Source organism: Periophthalmus magnuspinnatus, chromosome 4, assembly GCF_009829125.3.
Source record: "Periophthalmus magnuspinnatus isolate fPerMag1 chromosome 4, fPerMag1.2.pri, whole genome shotgun sequence".
NCBI lineage: Eukaryota > Metazoa > Chordata > Actinopteri > Gobiiformes > Gobiidae > Periophthalmus > Periophthalmus magnuspinnatus.
The window spans coordinates 18,613,990-18,636,785 of NC_047129.1; the positions used below are offsets into that span (position 1 = coordinate 18,613,990).

General features: G+C 40.3%; 1 protein-coding gene across 2 annotated transcripts in view; it reads right to left on the reverse strand.

Moving 5' to 3' along the window:
- Window positions 1–22,310, reverse strand: part of syde2 (synapse defective 1, Rho GTPase, homolog 2 (C. elegans)) — an 82,810-nt gene extending 60,500 nt beyond the window's left edge. Inside the window, exons 1-2 of one of the 2 annotated variants that reach the window (XM_033964706.2) lie at window positions 22,008–22,310; window positions 732–1,021 (exon numbers count right to left, since the gene is read on the reverse strand). In XM_033964706.2, the coding sequence (XP_033820597.1) occupies window positions 732–1,021; window positions 22,008–22,110 (393 nt within the window). In that variant the 5' untranslated portion in view covers window positions 22,111–22,310. Of the gene's footprint in view, window positions 1–731; window positions 1,022–20,318 lie in introns of both variants that reach the window. The other variant, XM_033964705.2, reaches the window with a different exon arrangement.
- Between the last annotated feature and the right edge of the window lie 486 nt (window positions 22,311–22,796).

The following is a 22,796-nucleotide window of genomic DNA, read 5'->3' on the forward strand; positions in this document are numbered from 1 at the left end:
TCACCCCTCTCTCTGTAACTGCTGCTGTCTGACTCGTCAGTTTGGTCTTAAATGTTCGTATTAACCCACTCTACATGATCCTGGTGTTTTTATTTCACTATTTTGTCCGTAAATCAATATATGAACATTAATAACAGACGAATCATGCGCCTTCTTTCCCTGAGGTTGCTCCCGCTAGCGTTAGCAACAGATTTGATTGACAGCTTTGCTAAATGCCAGCTCCCTGCTTAACCAGTGGTGTGGGCGGAAAGGGGCGTTACTTTCAACAGTCTCGCTAGGGATTGGCTCTTTGGTTGCTATGATACTCAGGGTCAGAATTCCAAATATGGAAATCAGCTCCAAATTCGTCCCTGTAACTGCTCTAGCCTCGATGAGCTTTGACTGGAGCTGTGGGTGACGTCACACTCACTTAGTCCACTTCTTTATACAGTCTGTGCTTTGAATCTTGATTTTTATTCACATAATCACGACAGAATTTTAAACCTGCCATTCAACACAAAAAAGTAAGTATTAAAAGAAACGTATTCCATGAACACCAAGTTTATCACTGTCAATTTAGAACGATTGGCTCTTAGATTGAATTTGAATTTACTGGAAAATACTACTAAAACCTTTCAAATTATTTAAACTTTCTCATAATGTATACAAACAGAAAAGCACAAAGAGCATATCATCATAAATTCTAACACTAAAACTCTTTAAAACATGTCTTAAATCCAGCAGAGCGTTACCTGTGGGAGGAGCAGCCGGGCGGGCCGTGATGGCGTGGACCCTGTGTTCTTCAGGTGATCAGGAGACGGACTGGGGGAGGGGTGCTGGAGATGGGACCCCTCCTCCTCAGCTCCCAAGATTCCTTGTGTCTCATCCTTGTTGAAATGGCTCTTTCCCAGTGAACTCTGCTGCAGCCAGTTGCGCTTCTTGGACACAGTGATGGTGTTGAGCGGCGGCCTCCATCCCGATGTCTCTGTGGTCCCCTCGCGGCCGTTAGCGCAGGAAGCGGGTTGAATGTTCTCTATAAAAGCTGAAAGTAGCAAAAATAATCGTAAATATCAAACATTAAAGGTCCTAGATTACACAGACTTGACTCTTGTGAGCTTTAAGTCATGTTCTAATGCTGTTACCTCCTCAAAAACAGACCTGGAGTTGTGTTTAGTTTCATTCACACATGTTTGAGTCCACCTTGTGATGAAGTGGTAGTTTTGACATTAACAGCTAACGTTTACCTTTAGTTCAGCAGAGATCGGCAATTCTCGGTCTGAAATCACCAAAATGAGTCTAGTGAAGGTGTATGGAGTTTAAAAACACAGTGGAGCACTTCCTGTATTACCACATGATGACATCACAAGGCGGAACAGAGCATTATGAACTAGACGCATTATTCAAACATGTGTGAATGAAAAAAAAACACAACTCCAGGCCTGTCTGTGATGAGGAAACATTAGAACAGATCAGAAATTACTGTAATATGGGCTCTTTAAATGTCATGCAAATGTGTAATTATGTGAAAATTACCCCAGTCAGTTTATTATTAATTTGAAAAAGTTTGACAAGCTTAAGATTTAGTTTCAAGATAATATTTGAAGTAAAATGATCTGGGATAAAAGAATTGTCCATATATTTGAAATGAGGTTAAAAGTAATTTAAAAACCTAAAATTGTATAAAAATTTGCTAGGAAAAAACAAAAAATGAGATTGGTGAGACATAGAAATTTGAAAATCAATATTGAAATCAACAAGTATATTATGAAATCTGAACTCGAGTCAATTATCTTTTTGTTTATCTGCTTATAAAACATCTGTGTCAAGAAACCGCAGCATCTGACGATGTTATAATGTAAATATAAAGCACTTCCTTTATAATAATGAAAAAAAACCACACCATAGCGTTGACCTATTTACATTAGCTAACCAATTTGATGAACCGGTTTGATGTTTATGACCTAGTAAACCCAGCCTGGAGCGTCCTTTTAACTAGCCTCCATTGGATTTGCATGGGGGTTCCAAATTGTAAAGAAGACAGCACAAAAGATATACGCACACGATTTTCCATTGCAGTAACAAAGAGGAGCGGGTCTTACAGCTGTGAAAATACTGACTTGAAAAGAAGGGGGAAGGGGGCTCATGGTAAGTGCAGCCCGTGGACATATACGCAATATAACACAAACGATGATGATGATGTGGGCTTTTCAAGTCAAAAACAAGTCTTTTTCATTCAGCCACAAGAGAAAGACTGACAGAGAGTAGTACACGCCATAGTCTGTATTCTACTTAAGTACAGTACTTAACTACTTGTACTTTGTTACGTTCCACCACTGCAAAACAGCTGTCAAATATTCTCAAATGTTGTATTAACCTGAAAATAGGAGGAGGAGAAGCATGTGTTTGGTGAGCGACAGCAGAGGTACCAGCTGAGAGCTGGGTCCTGCTCAAACATGTACTAGAGGCTCGTGTGTTAAAACTGTTTTGATCTGGGCCCCTCTGCACGCGCCCATGACAAGTGCTCCTCTCTCACCTGAAACAAGACCCCAGCACACCATACGTCTCCGATACACAACAATTATGATACAGAGATAATGAGTCTGCCACTGAGATGTTGTGTTTTTTGGCAGTTATGGACTGATATAACAGTGACATGTAGGTAGGTTAATATGTACTTTATAAGATCAAACTCATGATTTTGCAAATACCTAACACTTTACTTTGTTAATGTGTGATATTGTGTGTGTGCGTGCGTTTATGAGTGATGCATGTGTGTGTGTGTGTGTGTGTGTGTATGTGCACGTGCGTGCGTGTGCATCTATGTGTCTGTATGTGTGTGCACGTGTGTTTGAGTGTGTGTGTGTATGTGTGTGAGAGTGGACAGTGTGAATTTCTCTTATTATTGACTGAATTTGCATTGTATAATTTATGTGTGTAAATCAGGACCTGCAGATGGAAACAGCTCTTTGTTATAATCTGGTCTGAAACATCTGTTTTTATGAGCTTAAAGTCTCAGTACATTGTCCCTTCAAATAAAGACAAAATAAACTAATAATTTTCAGCTAAAGGTGAAACCACAGACTGTATTTTTAAATGGACAGAGCTAACCTGCAGCAGCCACGTTTCAAACATGAAATGATCATGTTCGTACTTCCGCCTCCATCGACTCTGGCTCCAGTTCACTTTACATTGAAAAAAATGTATGTGAATTAAGTATTTATTTTTGTTTGCTCAAAGCCAAAGCTTGAACTTTAAAACTTTAGTCAGGGTATGAGCAAATCATATGAAAAGTACTTTTACTTTTTAGTCCAGTTCAAAAATGTAGTGGAGTAGAAAGTACAGATACTGCTCTCAAATGTACTGAAGTAGAAGTAAAAAGCATTCACTGTAAAATGTACTTAAGTGAAGTACAGACACATAAAAATTCTACTAAAGTATTGACTTTTACTATTTTGCACTTACTTATGTTACCTTCCACTACTGCCTAAATATACATAGAAAAAAATGGATTATTATGTCAGTAATACAACATTAATAACCCATGCAAAGGATGCGGGAAAGTTGAGTGGTGGGGAGGGGCCTGTGGTCAAGCAGTGGTGTAGTTTTGGCTTTATATTTCTCTTCAACATTTTCAGTTAAACATTTTTTGCTTTTGAGTTACCTTTTTTGTGTTCTACATTATGTTATTTCAGTTTTATTAAAATAAAATAAACTATTTATGAAAAAATAAAATAAAACACACAAAGGTGACCAAAAACCCAGTATAAAACCTGATAATCTCAAGCCAGCACAAAATCAAAAATCACATGTCTGGCGTTGCGTAACCTCTGCTGAGTACTTTGAGACCACTGCTCTGCTTGGTTGGTTTTAGGCCTGAAAGCAGCGCACACAGGGATCCTTAGAGCGAAAGAATCCACCGGGGAATGACTCCTGCTCTGCGTTGTGCTGATGGAGCCTCGGGCAGCACCAACTTTATTAACTCCACAAAGCAACTGTTGACTTTCAAAAGCTCCTGCCAAGTTCTGCGTCCCCAAAACACATAAAACTGAGCCTCCGCCGTGACTGAGTAGGCTTCAACTTCAGACACTGTGGGATTTTTCACATGTTTCAAGCTTCGTCTGCATCTGTTCTGTCTTTTGGGATTTCCCTGTGGGCAAATTTTCCATCGCCAATCTTCCAAATCATGGGAATATTTAATTACGATCAAAAAAGAACTTTGACTGTGGCTTAATTGAAAAAAAAAAAAATCTTCAGTTAAAATAATTAATCTTGATTTGAGTAGTTTTTAATAGTTTTACTTTCCCAGGGATCCAGAAAACACCTGTGAATCTCCATGGTTTCAAATGAACGTGATTGACAGATGGATTAGCCAATCAGGGACATGCATGGTCCACCGTATCGGAAAAAACAAAAGACGAAAATATCACATGGGGCTGAAAAACACTGCGGATTTTCAAAATTTCTCAAAATAAGTAAGTATTGTATTAGGCTTATAACTCAAAACTCCCTTTCTAGTGTATTCTTCTAGGTTTCTCCAGTCTTGGGACTAGCACAAAGAGCCCCTACAGCTCATTTCAGGCATTATAATACTAGCTCTGTTTGAGTTAACAGCAAAGGCTCATGGGTATCTGGAAAAGTACAGTGAATTCTTAATGTGTAAAACAGGCAGCACACACTTTCTCCATGTGGTTAGACTTTTTCACAGTCACACAGCGGCCACATTTAGGTCATTTTCTTTGCCAATACTTCCGCCCGGTAAACAGATTTGTAAAAAGTGCTAACTGTGCCACCGACGCTCATGTGGGCAGGTAACGCGAGACGTGGTGTCCGCATGCCTTCGTCGTTCTGGGGTCTTTCATAACCTGAACGAGACGCAAGTTCTGACACGAGGCGCATTCCAGAGCACGCTTTTCCAAATTTACAGCTTTCCTGCTGTCTGCCTCTCTGTCACACATCACACTCTCCAAAGAAACGAAAAAAGTCATGAGAATGAACAAGAGGAGCCAGATTCAAGTCAGTCAAATGTTTCCTGGTTCCTTCTTGTATTAACATGCCCTTCGATTTATTATGGGGAGGGATCATTATAAATCTATGTTGGTAACACGTTTAACTTACACCAAGGAGCTGATGTCAAGTAGCCAAGTGTTAGTGATGGGACTTTTGGCTCTTTTATGGAATCCACATCTTCTGAATCCGTTCATTTCAAAAAGCCTTTCAACAGACTGGCTCTTTTTATATTTATATTACAGAAGCCAATGTGAGAACGTATTTTAACAACAAACTAATCACAGAGAGAGATGATCAAGGCTCAGATGAGTTTAAAATGGTTCAAACTGAGTGGGAAAGGGTTTATCATTTGGAATTACAAATAATTTAAATATTTCACTACAATAATAACTGCTATTACAAAGCCAGATATGTTTTTGTGGACAAAGCTCTCACTCGTGTTGCCTGCTCTGCTTCTGAGCCGATTCTTGTGTTGAATTAGTGTTAATCAGGATAAAAATACATAAAAACTAGGAAGAAAAAAGATTCCACTCCTGGTTCCACTCGTTCACGTTAAGGAGCCGTTCAAAAGAGCTGACTCGTTCACGATCACGTCCAGTCCTTTGTCCACTTAGAGTCCATTTTTCTCACCTCCTCTGGCCTTTCCGTTGTCTTTCATTTATAGAACTACTTTAGTCTTGCTTTAGTCCTTGCGTTGCCCTTTCGAATAATCTGTTTTAGTGCAGTTACAGACCTGAATTACAACTTATGGTACTCGAGTTGGTCGATATTCATAAAAAAAATGTATATCTAAATCATAGACCATAGACTCTCTGTAACTGCTGCTGTCAGACTCGTCATTTTGGTCTTAAATGTTCGTATTAACCCACTCTACATGATTCTGGTGTTTTTATTTAACTTTTGTGTCCGTAAATCAAGATATGAACATTAATAAGAGACAAATCAGTTGCCTTATTTCCCTGAGGTTGCTCCTGTTAGCGTTAGCAACAGGTTTGATTGACAGCGTTGCTAGGCGCCCGCTCCCTGCCAAAACAGCGGTATAGGCGGGAATCGGCGTTACCTTCAACAGCCTCGCTCCAGATTGGCTCTTTGATTGCTTTGATACTCGTGGTCGGAATATTAAAACTGAAACTTGACTCCAAATTGGCCGCTATAACTGCTAGCCTCGATAAGCTTCATTTGACTGGAGCTGAACGCTGTGGGTGACATCCATGTCTTTATTCAGTCTATGGGCGCAACACATATAAACAAGGCAAAATTCAACCAATGTCATGGCAATCTATCAGAAATGCGGTAAAAAAGTGCATGCTAATGTCTAAACGCTCACCATAAAAAAATTTACACCACAAGTTTCTGTTTCATTCAGTAGACTACTAGAGCTGAGCTGGAGGAAGTGTCTGGGGTGAGGGGAGGCTGGGAGTCCCTGTTTAGACTGCTGCCCCTTTGACCCGGCCCTGGATAAGTGAAAGAAAATGGATGGATGAAGGGATGGATCGTGGAATAGGCCTATTTCATATTTACATTACAAATATTTCTTTGAGTGGTACTTGAGTGGTGTGAAAAGTGAGCGAACGACTCAGGTAGAGAATTTACCAGAAGACAAATGACAAAGATAAGAACGAGCAGGGCACACAAGCGCTGAATGGCCTGTAACTATTCGAATGATGTTTGGCAAAGAAACGTTACGATATCACTGAAAGTTCTTGTTGATTCATGCCGGCTGTTTAGTTTGGGATTACCTCTTACACCTATGCACTTGAACAATAGGGACGGAAATACTTGAATATGTGTCAAGAGGATGGCAGTACTTTTCACCGCCTCCATGCTAACAGTATTTCTGGGTCACCGTTGAGAAAAGTCAATTGAACTTGCCAACGGGCCACAGTGACCGTTCGTGGGATGAGGTTCCATAGAAAAGACTCAGAGTGTTCAATGGAATCCCAGCCATGACCTGAACAGATGGTCAAGGAGATGTGGAGCGAGCGTGCACATCTGTAGAGGCGAAAAGGGCGAAGAAACAGCACTGTAGTGAGGGCAGTGTTTATCTAAGGGGCTAAAATAGGATAAAAAACACACATTGGAACGGAAATGAGCTTGGATTTGAGTTGGCTCGGCAGCAGTGTTTCCAATTTTATTTTGATACTAAGGTATAAACTTGATTCTTGATGCCAATTTCGATGTCGCTATGATGATAAAAGTGGCATTAACTTTTGCAAACTGAAATCCAGGGCCGGGATAAGAGGAAGAAAATGGATGGATGAATGGAGATGGAGAATCTAATGCATTTCAGAACATGTTTTCACTATTAAGTCAACTGAAAATGAAATTGTTTTGTTCAGTTTTGGCTTATTTTGTTTGCACTGGTATTGGTTGATATCGGGGGAATTTGCAGATATCATAGACTGTATAAAGAAGTGAACTGAGAGAGTGTGACGTCACCCATCACGTTCAGCTTCAGTCAAACGAAGCTCATCGAGGCTAGAACAGTTATATGAGCGGATTTGGAGCCGCGTTCTATATTTGGAAATCCAACCGCGAGTATCATAGCAACCAAAGAGCCAATCTGGATTGAGACTGTTGGGATTTTTACTTTATATGTGACATTGATGTCCAAAGCTAGATTTCCCTATTAATTACATTGTACTTTGCCAGGAAATATCCAAAATGTAAATTCACACATACTGAACCTGGTCATTTCTATTAGGGACTACACCCAAGAACTCACTGAAATACAACAGAAATCAGCATTTTAACAATATTCATTTTAGCAGCGCCCATCTGTGTTTTTATATTATTGACTTATACAATGTTGTGACATAATCAGAAACAGCAATAGATGAATGGTAGTTTTTCTATTAGTTCCATATGGTCTTTTACTAGTTATAATGTAGATCATGAATATTCTATCTGTTTTTTTCCTCAAGATATCTGTTCAGCGTTCACATCAGCATCTACCTAGCGTTAGTATCAAGAAATATCTGGTTATACAACTCTATAAATCCCCATCCACCCCAGCTCCATTCATAATCAAAACCTTCTGACTGAATCCAAGAACCTCTCTCCTTTCCCAGAGGCCTTGTGTTTTAGTTAGTGGATTCCTCTTCTTTTAATAAGTGCAAAACACCATCGTTTTCTCATCTGCACACAGCACTCTGTTGTGTATACAGAGTTTCTGGCTCCCCCCTGTTCGAAGGGTGCCATACATTCCCTTTGACAGCCTTTCATATGATAATGACGATTCTCTGTGTAGATTTTTCTCTTTAGTCTCAGAGGGAGACAGAGATCGTCCAGCGTTGCATCACATGTCAACACTTGCATCCCACCAGTGAGGTTCTTGGCAAGGAACATAATGCTAATGCTAATGTTCGTTCAACCATACGACGTTGGTTTGTAGAAGAGACGGGGTGTTTACTCATTATCGTTCAAATTAGGGATGCACCGGTCGAATACTGGCATCAGATATCGGCTCTACTACTGAAACATTTGCTGGATCGGATATCGGCTTCCAAATATAGATATTATCCAAATACAAATAGTCAATATCCCAGTTGGACATTTAAATCGATGGAATAAGACTATTTACGGGTATAATTGGCCCAAAGAGCCTCTTAAATCAGACCTATTCCTAGTAATTTCTTCACATTGAGCCTCTGAAGTTGTATTTGGAGTGATTCATGTTTGTGCAATCTTTAAACACTTGTTTTCAAGATGCCATTTTGCCGATCAACCCCAATTTTCACCACCAATGGCGTCTTTAATGTTTGAATTTTTATTTAGACAAAGTTGTTGTGTAGTTACTGTAGTTTTAGCTTATTCTATTTCTGTTTAAAGGACATAAATGCCGTTTTCAGTCTCGGTTGATATCAGGTATCGACAGATGCTTAAAGCTATAGCAGAGACAGACTGATATATCGACTGGCCGATATTCGTACTTTTTAGTGTATCAGCTATCAGCCTTAAATCTCCAGCACAGGCCGATATTTTGTTTTACCCAACCTGCTGCCTACAAAGTCCACAAAAAGCTTTATATTACCACTTTTGTGCAAAGAGATAACGGCACAAAACATGACTACACAGCTCTCTTCTTAGTTTGTAGTGAAAAAAAGGCTGTGGATGAGTTTTTACTGAATTGAAAAAACAGAATTTGTGAAAAATAATCAAAATCGGACAAACATATCAGCTCAAAAATATCAGGAGATCTTTTCAGCCAATGCTTTGTCTGAAATCTATACAAATTCTGAATTCTAAATCAGCATTAGCAGCAGTCATGGAAAAACCCACAGCGGTCGAACTTTGAGCTTTAGTATCAGAATCGGTATCAGAACTAAAAAAACTGGATCACTGCATTTCTCATTAAAATTCCAAACAGTTGTAAAAGTTGCAAAAGCATCCTAAGCCACTCCCTTATCAAGAATGTTTGAGACAGTCCTTGGTATATATTGGACTTGCACTTACATTTTTATCTGACAGTTGTTTTTAAACTTGTTTTGGATTTATTTCTTTTAATGAATTCATTTAGAGCAGACCTATTGTGCAACGCAAAGTTCACCTTTATGAGCTGTAAACTCTTACTCAGATGTGTGTTATGTTTGAGTAATGCTGTACGGCCCTGCATTTGAGACTTGAGCTGTCAGAAAATCTCAAATTTCACCTACCCCCTATCTCCACCCACAGCTCTAAATTTACTTGAGAACTGCAACCCAGAATCTGAAAACAGTCAGATTCTGTGTTCAGAAATGTTGTGTAGCCATTTGTAATAATCAACATCAACATTTATAATCACACCTGTTTTTAATGTTTTAAATGTTTTTTTTAGGTATGTTTTTATTTGTTTTGTTTGTCTATATTTCAAAAGGACATTCGTGAAAAGTCTGACTGCTCTTATTGGGCTCTCTGTGTATAAATAACCATAAAATTAAATAAATAAAAATAAAATTAGATCAATATTACTACGGTTACAACTGTTATTAATATACAAAAATGTAAAGTCCCAATTAACATATGTGATATAACAGAAATAAGGTATAACGTAACAGTAGATTGTTTTAACTGTTAAAACTATAAAAAGTGACATGCACAGGGGCGGCGCCATGGGAGGGAGGGGCTTGAGGGGGCCCTCAACTAGAACAGTCAACGCTCCCCCAAAGAATTTAGCACATTCACTAAAATTTTGACTAAAAATGTGGAAATGGCAGCTAAAATGAGTGTTCAGAATTTGACTACAATTAAATAAATAAATCAATATTAGGTTTTATAAGTCACTACAGGAGCAAACTGCATTTAAACTAGTTTGGTAGGAGGTGGGGGTATGCTCCACTGTTAAAAGCCTCTATATTAACATGACCTTAGCCCCCCCTTTAGCTACTCCAACCAAAAACACCTGGTGCCGCCCCTGATCGTGCTTCAACGTTCGTTATCGTGACAGCTCTACTAAACTCATCATTTCAACCAGAATTATGAGCTGTGTGTTATGAAATATTTTGCCCTCCTCGCCCCTAATTCATTTTTGAAACGTAGAACTTGGGCACATTTCTACAATCTGATTATAACTCGATAAAACCAAGGGCATCTGAAAAGTTTGAGCAAACACTCCATCACAGCGAAACCCAAATAGACCCACAAGGTCATTTGGACACGGGCCTGTAGTCTCGTGATTAGGCCTGGGACGATATGATAATTTATGATTATCACGGGCAAAATAATAACAATTAACGATTATATCACAATTATTATTAAAGTTGCTAACAGTTTAAACGTGTTATGGACATGAATACTTATAATGACTTTACTTTACTGGTTTATTTTAACAGGAACCATGTCCAAACAAATTAATCTCATAAAAGAACAGATACTTTACACCCAATTTAGCTAAAGCTCGTTTCCATCTGCAGTCGCCGGGCAGGTTACAAACATTAACATAAAATACATCTGAGTATCTGTCCATTTACAATCAAACCTGCACACTCCCATTCTTTCATTCTTTATTTAAATATTATGAATAGGTTCCATGTTTAAAAAGCTGTTATAGTGGGGGTATTTTATTGTTTTTTACTGCGAATATTAATGATGAATTGAGTGTTATAATATAATGGCAACGACTGTATTTTAATGTGTGTTCACCTGCCCAGGGGCTACAGATGGAAAGTATCAGTAGCTAAATCTGGTACAAATCATCTTTTCTTTTGTAAGATTAATGAATTTGTACATGGTCCCTGACAAATAAAGAAAGAAAGAACATACTGTACTTTGTTATGAAGTGAAAACAACAAGACAACACAACAACAAGACATTGGCGTGCGTGTTTGTGTACGTTATAAAGAGCAATGGATTTTATTTTTTATTTTTCTTTATGAACCAGATATTCTGTGTCTTAACAAATGGAGTTGTTTTCTCTGCGCTGATGATGTCATGGCGATACGATATTATTGTTTAGTGTCCCAACCAGTCATGGAAGGTATCAAAGTACAAGTAGAAAAGTACTGTACTTAAGTAGAATTTTGAGGTACTTTACTACTTTACATTTTACAGTGGGTACTTTTTACTTTTTATTTCACTACATATGAAAGAATCTGTACTTTCTACTACACTACATTTTTTAACAGAACAGAAAATTATTATTATTTTATTATTTTTTTCCATGTTTGTGTAAACAGCCTGACTAAAGTTTTCGAGTTCAAGCTTCGGCCTTGAGCAAAAATAAAATTCATAAAATTCATAAGAAAAATTAAGAAATTGATTTGTATTGTTACTGTGACCAACATAGGTCTCATTTTTAATCAAAATAACAACATTTACACTTTAACAAATTTACACTTGTGTGAAATACTTTTACTTTTTACTCTTTAAGTACATTTTTAAACGGGTGCTTCAATACTTTTACTTAAATACATTTTTTTTTTTTACTTTTACTTGATTCACTTTTTACCTCTGTATCTGTACTTTAACTTAAGTAACAAAACTGAGTACTTCATCAATCACTGGTCCCATCGTTATTTGTGACAACATGAAGCCAACAGTCCCTCACTCACTCTCACTACCGCTGGTCACATGACTTCCCTGGTTCATAAACAACTCTGGCACGCCTCCGGTTTCTGCTTCATCACCTGATCCATCTTTAGACCCACCACCCTCCATAAATCTGTCCAAAGGAGCCTCCCACATCACTATTTATTATCTCCGCTCAGCAGTGTACTTGTATGGAGGAAGAGGGGCTCAAACGAAGGTTTCTGCACCTCGCATAAGGCCAAACTGTTCCGACATGACCTGACAACAGTTTGGGAGGGTACAGTTACACCTGCGTAGCATTTAAGACGCTGACACAGATCCACTGAGCAACAAGGAATTAATATAGGGATTACAATACAAAATCTTGTGCAATAGTTGCGTGTAAATCTGCAAAGTGAGCGTGACTTAAAATGAAGTTTTTATGGCGACGAGTCAGACACGTTCAAAATGGTGCCATATTTCCAGCGTGCTTGTTCTGGTAATCAATAGTAGTGGCATTGGTCCAGACTGTATCAAATCACACAGGGAGGAGAGCAAATGAAAGGCTAGATTTGTCACCTCCGGGCCTGAAAGATGACTTGGACTCTTCCATGTTTCTTTGAACCCATAACTCATTATGCAAAATCAGCTTCTATAATACAAAAACACAGAAAGTGTTAGAAGTCACCTCCAGTCTCTCTCACTCTAAAACCTTCAAATCAGGTTAGATATCTAAGGGTAATAATGGACTCAGACTTAAACTTTAACAGCCACATCAAATCACATCTGCAGCTTTTTATCATCTAAAAAGCACTGCAAAAATCAAAGGTATACTGTCAAAACCAGACTTAGAGACTTATCCAACCTGACTACTGTAACGGCCTGCTCACTGGCCTCTCCAAACAAGCCTTAAGACAGCTGCAGTACATTCAGAACGCTGCTGCTCGGGTCATGACTAGAACCAGGAAGTACGAGCAAATAAGTTCTTGCCTCAGGTCTCAAGCATCTCCCACATGTTAGAGCCAAATTAACCATCTCACACTCTGAGGACCGGCCTCCTGCTGTAGACCTGGTTTAGTCCTGGTGTAGTCCTGATTTAGCCCTGGTTTAGTGCTGGTTTAGCCCTAGTTTAGTCCTGGTTTAGTCCTGGTCCCAGAGAGGGGAATCAGTGTTTGAGTTTTGTGCAGTTCAAGCCTGGAACAGTCTTCCTGAAGATGTGAGACAGGCCTCTACTTTGACAATGTTTAAATCCAGTCTCAAATGGTTCTTTTTAGCTGTGCATATGACTGAAAGGGTTTTATTCTGACTCTTCTCTTTTAATGTTCATTCTGCATTAATTACTTATGTTTTGATTTGTTGATTTTAATGTCTTCTTATTCTGTAAAGCACTTTGAATTACTCTCTGAACCACTTGTGCTATACAAATAAACTTGCCTTGCTGTGCTCACTGTCAGATCATCTTTAATGTGTTTTAAAAAGCATATTTCTGATCTGTGCTGCAGTGGTCCCTATGTGTATGTTTGTTATTGGTGAACATATGCTGGACACGCCCACCTATCGTCAACACAGTAGTAGAATCATGTTGCTTCCCTGTGGACCTATCACATAAACATTACTCTGCTGTTTTGTTGTGTCATCATTGGCCCGCCCACTCACATGACTAGTCACATGACCTCGTGTATATATTTAGGGACACCTGTATGCCCGCTCACGCCGTGACCAAGACCATCCAAGACCATCCCGCCCATAGACTGTATATGTAAATGGACATAGCTAAACCGCTAGCTGCCGTATTCCAAACAGGAAGTGATTATGGCGCACTTCTGGCTCCATGGACTCTGGCTCCAATTCACTTTACATTGACAAAATGTGGCCCCTCTCTCTGTAACTGCTGTTGTCAGACTCGTCATTTAGGTCTTAAAATGTTCGTATTTACCCACTCTACATGATCCTGGGGTTTTCATTTCGCTATTTTGAACTTGGCTCCAAATTCACCCCTATAACTTCTAGCTTTGACGAGCTTCATTTGACTGGAGCTGAACGCTGTGGGAGATGTCACACTCCCTTAGTCCACTTCTTTACACAGTCTATGCTCCCGCCTCATGTAATAAAGGACTTTTAATATAATCAGGTGACGTGACTCGGGTTCGTACCTCGCCCATTTTTACATTGTTTAGAACGGGCCACATTCTGCTGGGATTTGTCATAGAAAGTCGGAATTTCAACAGCTTATAGCTCTGCCCCTGCAAAACAACACTATAAATTCTAAGCAAACACAAACATACAAGTCTCCACAGGACATAAGCACACAGGTCACATTCACACGCACGCTCCCTGCACCGGCACTGGCACCCAATCAGCTAACGGGGATCATCAAGACTATTTATGCTCGCTAATTAAAAGGACAAGTCTATGCAGAGAAGACATAATAAACCCGTCTAATTAAACCAATGATTGTGATGGTTTCAGTTCTCACGTTCTCTGGAGAGTCAGGTTTTATTTGCAGTTTTATTTTTAGTAAGTTGTAATCACGGAATATGTGAAAGTCGTTTGAATGAGTTTGAACATAACTGATCATAAAAAGAACTGATTACATCTTAAAATGGTGCAGAAAGGAAGACTGTAAACTGGTACTGGTTTTAACACAAGAGAAAAAGTTTGATGAAATTAGGAACAATGGGGTAACTGAAAAACTGGAGAGGCTGGTAGGGCATCCTGAGCAAAATGATGAATTTGTTAGCACTTGTGAAGAAGGGAAGTCAGTTAAAAGATACACAGAGCTTCACTAGTTTCCTTGTACAAATTTCTTAAGTGGTTCAATTTCAGATAATAACAATAATTAGACTCTAATGTGGGATTAGAACAGACACGGCAACAGACAACGGTATGCAGATGACATCACAACTTTGTGGCAAAGGTATACGAGTGTCAAGGGTGAGAAAAATGTTTATACATGTTCATTTTTATTTTTAAGTGTCAAAGGTGAGCAATGAAATTTTCTTCTATAAAAGCTCAAAACACATTTAAAACGTCGAAGAGCTGTTACAGCTGAATAACAAACTAAAACTCTGAAACTCTGCTAAATATTAGTTAATATTATTTACATAATCAGCTAAACAAGAGAGACACTGCTCGTATTTATCACTGATACAGACTTTAAGATCAGATCATATACTGTATACATAAATGGACTTAGCTAAACTGCTAGCCGCTGCATTGCAAATAGAACACTTCCAGCTCCATCGACTCTGGCTCTAATTCACTTTCTATTGAAAAAACTGCGTCTCCTCTCTCTGTATCTGCTGCTGTCAGACTCTTCATTTTGGTCTTAAATGTTCGTATTAACCCGCTCTATATGATCCTGGGGTTTTTATTTCACAATTCTGTTCATAAATCAAGATATGAACATTAATAACAGACAAATCAGGCGCGTTCTTTCCCCGAGGTCATTCCAGCAAGCGTTAGCAACAGGTCTGATTGACAGTGTTGCTAAGCGTCCGCTCCCAGCTAAACCAGTGGTGTGGGCGGGAAAAAGTGTTACCTTCAACAGCCTCGCTCTGGATTGGCTCTTTGGTTGCTATGATACTCACAGTTGGAATTCCAAATATGGGAATAGGCTCCAAATTTGCTGCTATAACTGCTAGCCTCGACGAGCTTCATTTGACTGGGGCTGAACGCTGTGGGTGACGTCACACTCCCATAGCCCCCCTCTTTATACAGTCTATGGTATTAAGAAATATTGGCCTACAGAATGTTGTGATCTGAATTTTTAGGAGCTGTTTGGAACCAACTGTCAGGTTAGAAAAAGTTATCTAGTTTTATTTAGGCAATTAAAAATGTATGTAGAGTGTATGTTATGCTTCAAACCCATAACCGCTGCTGCTTTAAATCCATTTATCTCAGTTAAACGCATCTTTGTGAAGTGCGGAGGGGCCCGTCGAGGATCGGTAAACCCAGCTTTGACCTTAATAAATACTTAATCACCCTCAGTTTGTCTCTTCACGGCGAGGAATTAAGCGACACAACGCAAACAAGTTAAACACCAGGAAAGGCATCCTAAATATTCAACCCAAAGACTTCTTAAAATGCAGGTTACCATGGAGCTGTCCAGAGCAAACGACCGGGGAGGACAGGGCCACCACCCCCACCGGCTCCGGCACCGTTAAACACACATCAGAGTGAAAGGAAGAGTCCAGCTCCGGCTACAGCTGTGGAGCATTCAAGACATCCAAACTCCAAAACTATTTAAACGTTTGAACTTGACTGAACGAGCTAAACGGCAGGATCAGTCAAAAGTTTGAACTCACCTGTTATTTTTTTTATGTATTTTTTTCATTAAAGCGCCTCTATTACACTGTTTTCTGATCTGTTCTAATGTTGTTTCCTCACCACAAACAGACCTGGAGTTGTGTTTTGTTTCATTCAGACATGTTTAACACACAAACCCTGGATATTTAAGCTGAGTTCTTCTCTTAAACTGAAAACACAAGGTTCTACCTTGTGATGTCATCATGTGGTGATACAGGAAGTGCTCCACTGTGTTTGAAATTCCATACACCTTCACTAGAATCATTTGGATGATTTTAGCCCTGGAATTGCCAATATCTACTAAACAAAAGGTAAAAGGAGCTTTTAACTTGAAAACGATCACTTCATGACATCACAAGGTGGAACAGAGCATTTTGAGCTTTGGAGATGCAGACAGACTAATAATAAAGTGTTACTCAAACATGTGTGAATGAAACAAAACACAACTCCAGGTCTGTTTTTGAGGAGGTAACAGCATTAGAACATGGATTAAACCTCACAAAAGTCCATTTTGTGTAATATAGGACCTTCAAGTTTACCTCTTTCTATTTGTTATAAACACACAGAAGACAGAAGAAGACATCACTTATATGAAGCAAGATATATTGAACATGACAAAAGTGCAAACCAGGGTCAAAGCAGACATGGGATAATATTGAAATTTTGTGTGACGATTATCATTGTGATTAATGATTATATCACGATAATGATTAAAGTTGTTATGGATATGAATAATTATAATTTTAACAGAGAATATTATGGATGAGCAGAGCCGTCAACTGAAATTTGGGGGCCCCGGGGCAATAAGCCTCATGCGGCCCCCCTGTAAAAGGAAGAGGTTCCAATTGTGGGCCCCTCGGACCCTGGGGCCCAGGGCAACAGACCCTTTTGTACCCCCTGTTGACTCACTTGTGGATAAGTCATTTTTTTCTGCACATTCTGGTGATATAACGGCGATTATCTTTGCTGCCGATTATCACAATTATATAAAATGTCCCATAAACGATTATTGTCGACCCTTTTTATCACGATAAATGATATTATTGTTTATTGTCCTATCTCTAGTTCAAAGCAAAGGGTAAAAGCTATATCTTTTGTTTGCTACACTCCTCATGTGTCATTCATAGTTTTGATGCTTCAGTGTAAATGATAATGAAAATAAAGAAGCAAAATGTGTCCAAACTTGTGACTGGTTGTGTATTACATATCTTAATCAATGAAACTTCAAATATTTAAACAATTCCATTTGCAAACATCACAATATCTTATTATGGAAAACAACACTACCAACTGTTTTGCATACACTTTTACCAATATGTTCTGAAATGCATTTGGATCTTTATTTAGCAGTTCACATTTCAGTTCATATCAAACAAATGTTAAAGTTTCAGACCTGTTCAAACTGTGCACTGCAAACTAAAACTGGATTTGAAAACATAATTCTATCTGCAAAACTTTCGACTTGACCAGTATTGCACTATCTGGTTCCAAAATCACACAGCCGTAAAGCGGACCACGGACGCTAATATCACAAACTTTACTCAAACAGCCAGAAAGGAAGTGGAGGATACAACATTAGCCAAACAGAATCCGGGTGGAAGTCTCCAGGCTCCACTCACAAATCACATTCTATTTCTAGCAGCCGTCAACAACCGGCTACGCACATGGCAGCTCCTCTGTTTACTCTGAGGTACGCTAGCAGATAGCCGCAAACACTGGACTACTACAGGGAAGGAAAAGAGAGATGGAGTATTTAAGAGCCAAACCACAACGCAAAAGGTCCAATGTTTCCACACGTTTGGTCAGTGAATATGCAAAGCTTCCACGGCAAAGAGCCAGACAGCGACTTTAAACTACACACATCTGCACTTTTATAGGGATTTTGAGTGTAATTTATGCGATTTAGGTCGTAAGAGCAATATAGAGGGTCTAAGATATAACAGCATGTAATTGAAGTAGGGAGGCACCAATCAAGATACTGGGAAAAAATGTTTGGCTCGGATATCAGCCTCCAAATATTGGTCCAGCGTATGTCCTAGTTTGGCATCTAAATTGATGAAATAAGACGTTTTACTGGTTGTAGTTGGCTCAGAAAATGTCATAATGTTTAAACTGTCTGTCTAAATCTGTCAAATATATTCTGTAGTTACAAATAGCAGCTACATAACACATTTGGAACAGTTTTGTCTTATTTTCTTTTAGTTTAAAGGACACAGCCTAAATACTGTTTTCAGTGTCTGCTCTGGTATCGGCTGATATCGAGTATTTGCCATAGACTGTATATATAAATGGACATAGCTAAACTACTAGCCACTACGTTCCAAATAGGAAGTGATCATGGGCACACACTCAGCTCCAAGGACTCTGGCTTCGATTCACTTTCTACTAAAAAACTGTGTCCCCTCTCTCTGTAACTGCTGCTGTCAGACTCGTCATTTTGGTCTTAAAATGTTCATATTAACCCACTCTACATGATCCTGGTGTTTTTATTTAACTATTTTGTCCTTAAATCAAGATATGGACATTAATAACAGACAAATCAGGCGCCTTCTTTCCCTGACGTCATTCCCGCCAGCCTTGATGTGCTTCATTTGACTGAGGCGAACGCCGTGGGAGACTTATTGAAATCAGTATCAGAAATTAAAAAGCAGGATCGGTGCATCCCTAAATAGAACCTAATAAATTTCTGTGGTAACGACACTTGGCAAATAAAAAAAAAAACATAGGTATTTTGATTGACAAAGCAATAAGGAAACCATACAAAGCTTTTAGGCAAATAACCGTAATAGCTGTTTTGAAACGGCTATTGCTTAAGGACAATGTATTTGGCAGTGTGCGATCTGCTTCAAAGTGACTTTTTTTTGTATAATGTTCTTACTTATCATTATCTTTAGATGACGCAGTTGTGCAATAACAAAAAGCAGTGAAACAATAGAAAGTATTGTGAACCACGAGAGTCCTCTGCAGAATGTCAGGACCAGCACGTACATCTGGAGCGAATTTAAACACTGGCTACTTTACCTGCTTCTATTTTAGTCGCAGTAAGTGGATTCATGACACAGATGTTTCAAACTGTTTGTGTTTACACCACATTGAGAACAGCATAATAACACAAAATCATAAGACATTTTGTACTTTTTAGCACACACACACACCAAACCCAGCACTAGGCCTGTCACGATAACACATTTTGAACACATTTTCGATTTATTGGGTATGATAATGTTCAAACGAATTCATGCCGCAGACAAAAAAAACCCCAAGAGCAGATTTAAACCAGAAAAATTACTCTAAATCTGCAATATTGTTTAAAAAATGTCAGAATGAAACACTTTGATACTAGATACTATTAGTTTGTATCTGTAATAGGCCAAAAAAAAGCTATTAATTCAACCTTTTCACACCTTAAATTTGATCATCTAGCCAAAAAATACCAAAATAATGCAGAGTAATGCAAAGAAAGCTGTCAACTGGACAAAAAGTGTAGGAGTGAAATGCAGTGTCCACCCGTAATCTGACCAGAAGCAACGAAATGTCTTCGCTTTAAAATGTTTTGTCCAGTTGACAGATTTGAACTTTCTTTTGCTATGGATCAGACCTGGACGACTGAAGGATTACACAGACAAAATAAATATTGACCTAAAAACATACGTCGATATAGTTATCGTGACAGGCCTACCAACCACCAACCACCACCACAAGAACACAGCTAGAGAGAGGAAGGTTAGTAGTTACTGATCTACTCTGTGAGTGAGTGAACCTGGAATTTGGTATGTGATTAAATATTAAAATGCTCCTAACATTAGTGTGAAGGAGAAAACCCACCACCAACACCAGAACCAGAGCAACACCAGTTAGAAAATCGTTTGGTGAGGAAAGCAAAGAGGTCCGAGGAGTCCCACTTGCTTTGCATCCTATAGTCAGCAGTGCAGGGTTGGACCAGCAAAGGTACTACGAATGGAGGAGGATGTAGTGATCAAGGAGGAGACTGATTTTAGTGAGTCCAGCGGATCTGAGGGGCCACTGTGAGGTCATCCTACCTGGCTGTGTCGAGGCGGAGGAAGAATAGGAGGAGGAAGGCTGTCTTGGGGACTTGATTGTCGAAGATTTAGCCTTTTTGGATGGCGTCGCAGGTTTGACCCCAGCGTTTGGAGCGGATTTGTCCAGGACTTTGGTGCGGGGCAGAGGTGGGGACGAGCCTTCGATTCGCTGTTTCATCTCCGACGACAGCAGGCGACCTTTATGCATCCACTCTTGCATCTTGTTCACAGTTACTCCGTTGGTCTTATTGGTGACGCAAGTTTGAATTTGAGTTGAGTTCACGTTTTCTTGTTTGATTTCTGATTTTGAAGCAGCGTCTGTGTTACTATCAGACGACCCCGTTAAGCTATTCGTAGACCCACTACTCTCACATAGCACGGTCTCATCCTCATTGGCCTCTCTTGGCAGTTCGTCGCCACTAGCAGCATCGTAAGACGTCTGCCCTTCCGAGATCTCACCTACTCCTGCTGTAACCTTATCTCGCGACACTGTATTCTCCTCACTACCTTCCTCCTTTTGTATTCGGCAAGCTAAAGGTCTCTCCAGATACCTGATACCTCCGTCGCTAGCAGAGCGTTGTAACACCACGGCCTTAAGAGTACAGTTCAAGTTGACCATGCTCTTGCTATCACCTTTGCTTTTACGCTTACTGGCTTGGAGGTTCTCATTCACACACTGGAGGAGCGAGTCTGTATCTGATACCTGCTGTGGACTCTGCTCTCCCCCAGAAGACCAGGAATCACTGTCCATGTTTTTAGCAGATAGCCGCGAGCAAAGACTGTCCCTAGAATGGCTACTACAGGAGGAGGTGACCTGCTGCTCGGTCACCCCATTATTCACTTGCTGGACGTCCATGTTAATATCATTCATAGCATTTATAAGAAGGTAATACGCTTCCTGTAGCTGGTTTCTTAGTCTGTCTGTCTCCTGCATCGCACTGTTACTAACCTCTCCTTTGACTTTTTCGGAGTTTGATTTCACCGTTTCGTAAAAAGGCAATATCTCATTGTCGTAATAGTCATCGTCCTCACTTTCTAACCTTTCAGTGCCACATAGAGATGCCATGTTAAGCTCACAGATTTCTAGCTCTGTGGGGAAAAACGTGGGGCTTTGCAGAGTCGGGGGTCCAAACTCCGGGTCATAGCTTTCAATGTTGTGGATTAGGATGTGCTCCTCTGGATTGGCAGGTGAAATAACATGAGAGTTTGTGTCCAAAGTTGTGTTGCTGTCAAAAATGAGTGAGTTTTGCACAATATCTATGTGTCCAATCCTGCTTATCCCCTCTTGTCCTGCGTTAGAGTGCACTGTCTGGCACACAGCTGAACTGGAGCTGTCCCCAAACCCTATGGAATCCCCGCTGCACTGCCTGGATACAAACTGCTTCCCCCAAGCTAAAGTGACTTTGTTCAACTCCTGACGCACGTGCCTCTCAAAATGCCCGTCTTTTTGGAGCGAGACCCCCGTGCGCTCGTCTTTACGCACGGCCGCGCTCCTCGCCTCCTGCGTCTGAGGCTTCGCTTGGGACAACTCCTGCGTCGTGGCTACAAACACTACTCCCCCTGTCCCTGTCTGCAGCAGCGCACTACAATTTCCCACACTACAATTCTCGTACGTACTCATTCTCTCTGTCGTGCAATCCAGCTTCGAGAGAAACGCTTGCTCGCAGTCTACCAAAACTTTGTGGTTACCTTCTCGGCCCCCATACGCAGCCGTGGAGTCGACTGTAGCGCCTTTCTTGGACTTCTTCCCCCGGAGTTTTGCGAGTAAAGTCCTCCGCAGAGGGTCGGCCATTCCTTTCCGCTGCCTCCCAGGTTAAATCCCCGCGTTTGGGTTCAGTTACGCGCAGGCTCCGTGGAGGAAAGGGGCACCGGGTGAGTAGTGGTCGCTGGCCGCGGTCAAAGCTCGACGCGCGGCCGGACTGCTCTCCATTCTCCGCTGTCACCTCCGCTCTGCCGCTCGGCTCCTGCCTCGTCTGCGCACCTCTCCCTCTCTCACACACTCAGCACTGTTCCCTCCCTCCTCCTCCCTCCCTCCTCTCTCACGCGTGTTGTTGTCCCGGGACTCCTGCTCCGTCTCTCTAGCGCCCCGCCTCGCCCGCGCCGCGTCTTTGCAGTTTGCAGACAGGATTCTTGCCATTTTTTCCCTCGGCTCAAAGTTCAGGGCTTGTGGCGTTTTATTGGCGCAGAGAAAACGCGCCTCAAACTGTTGGACTGATCTGGAGAAGAGGAGTAAAAGAGAGAGTTTGAGATGGATAAAGAGCAAGAGAAAAGAGAGAAAGAAGGAGACAGAGAGAGAAATAAAGAAACAGACAGAGACAGACAGAGAAAGAGACAGAAAGAGAGAGAGAAAGACAGAAAAAGAGGGAGAGAAACAGAAAGAGTGAGACAGATAGAGACAGAGAGAAAAACAGAGTGACAGACAGACACAGAGAAACAGAGAGAAAGAGGGAAACAGAGACAGATGGACAGAGAAGGAGA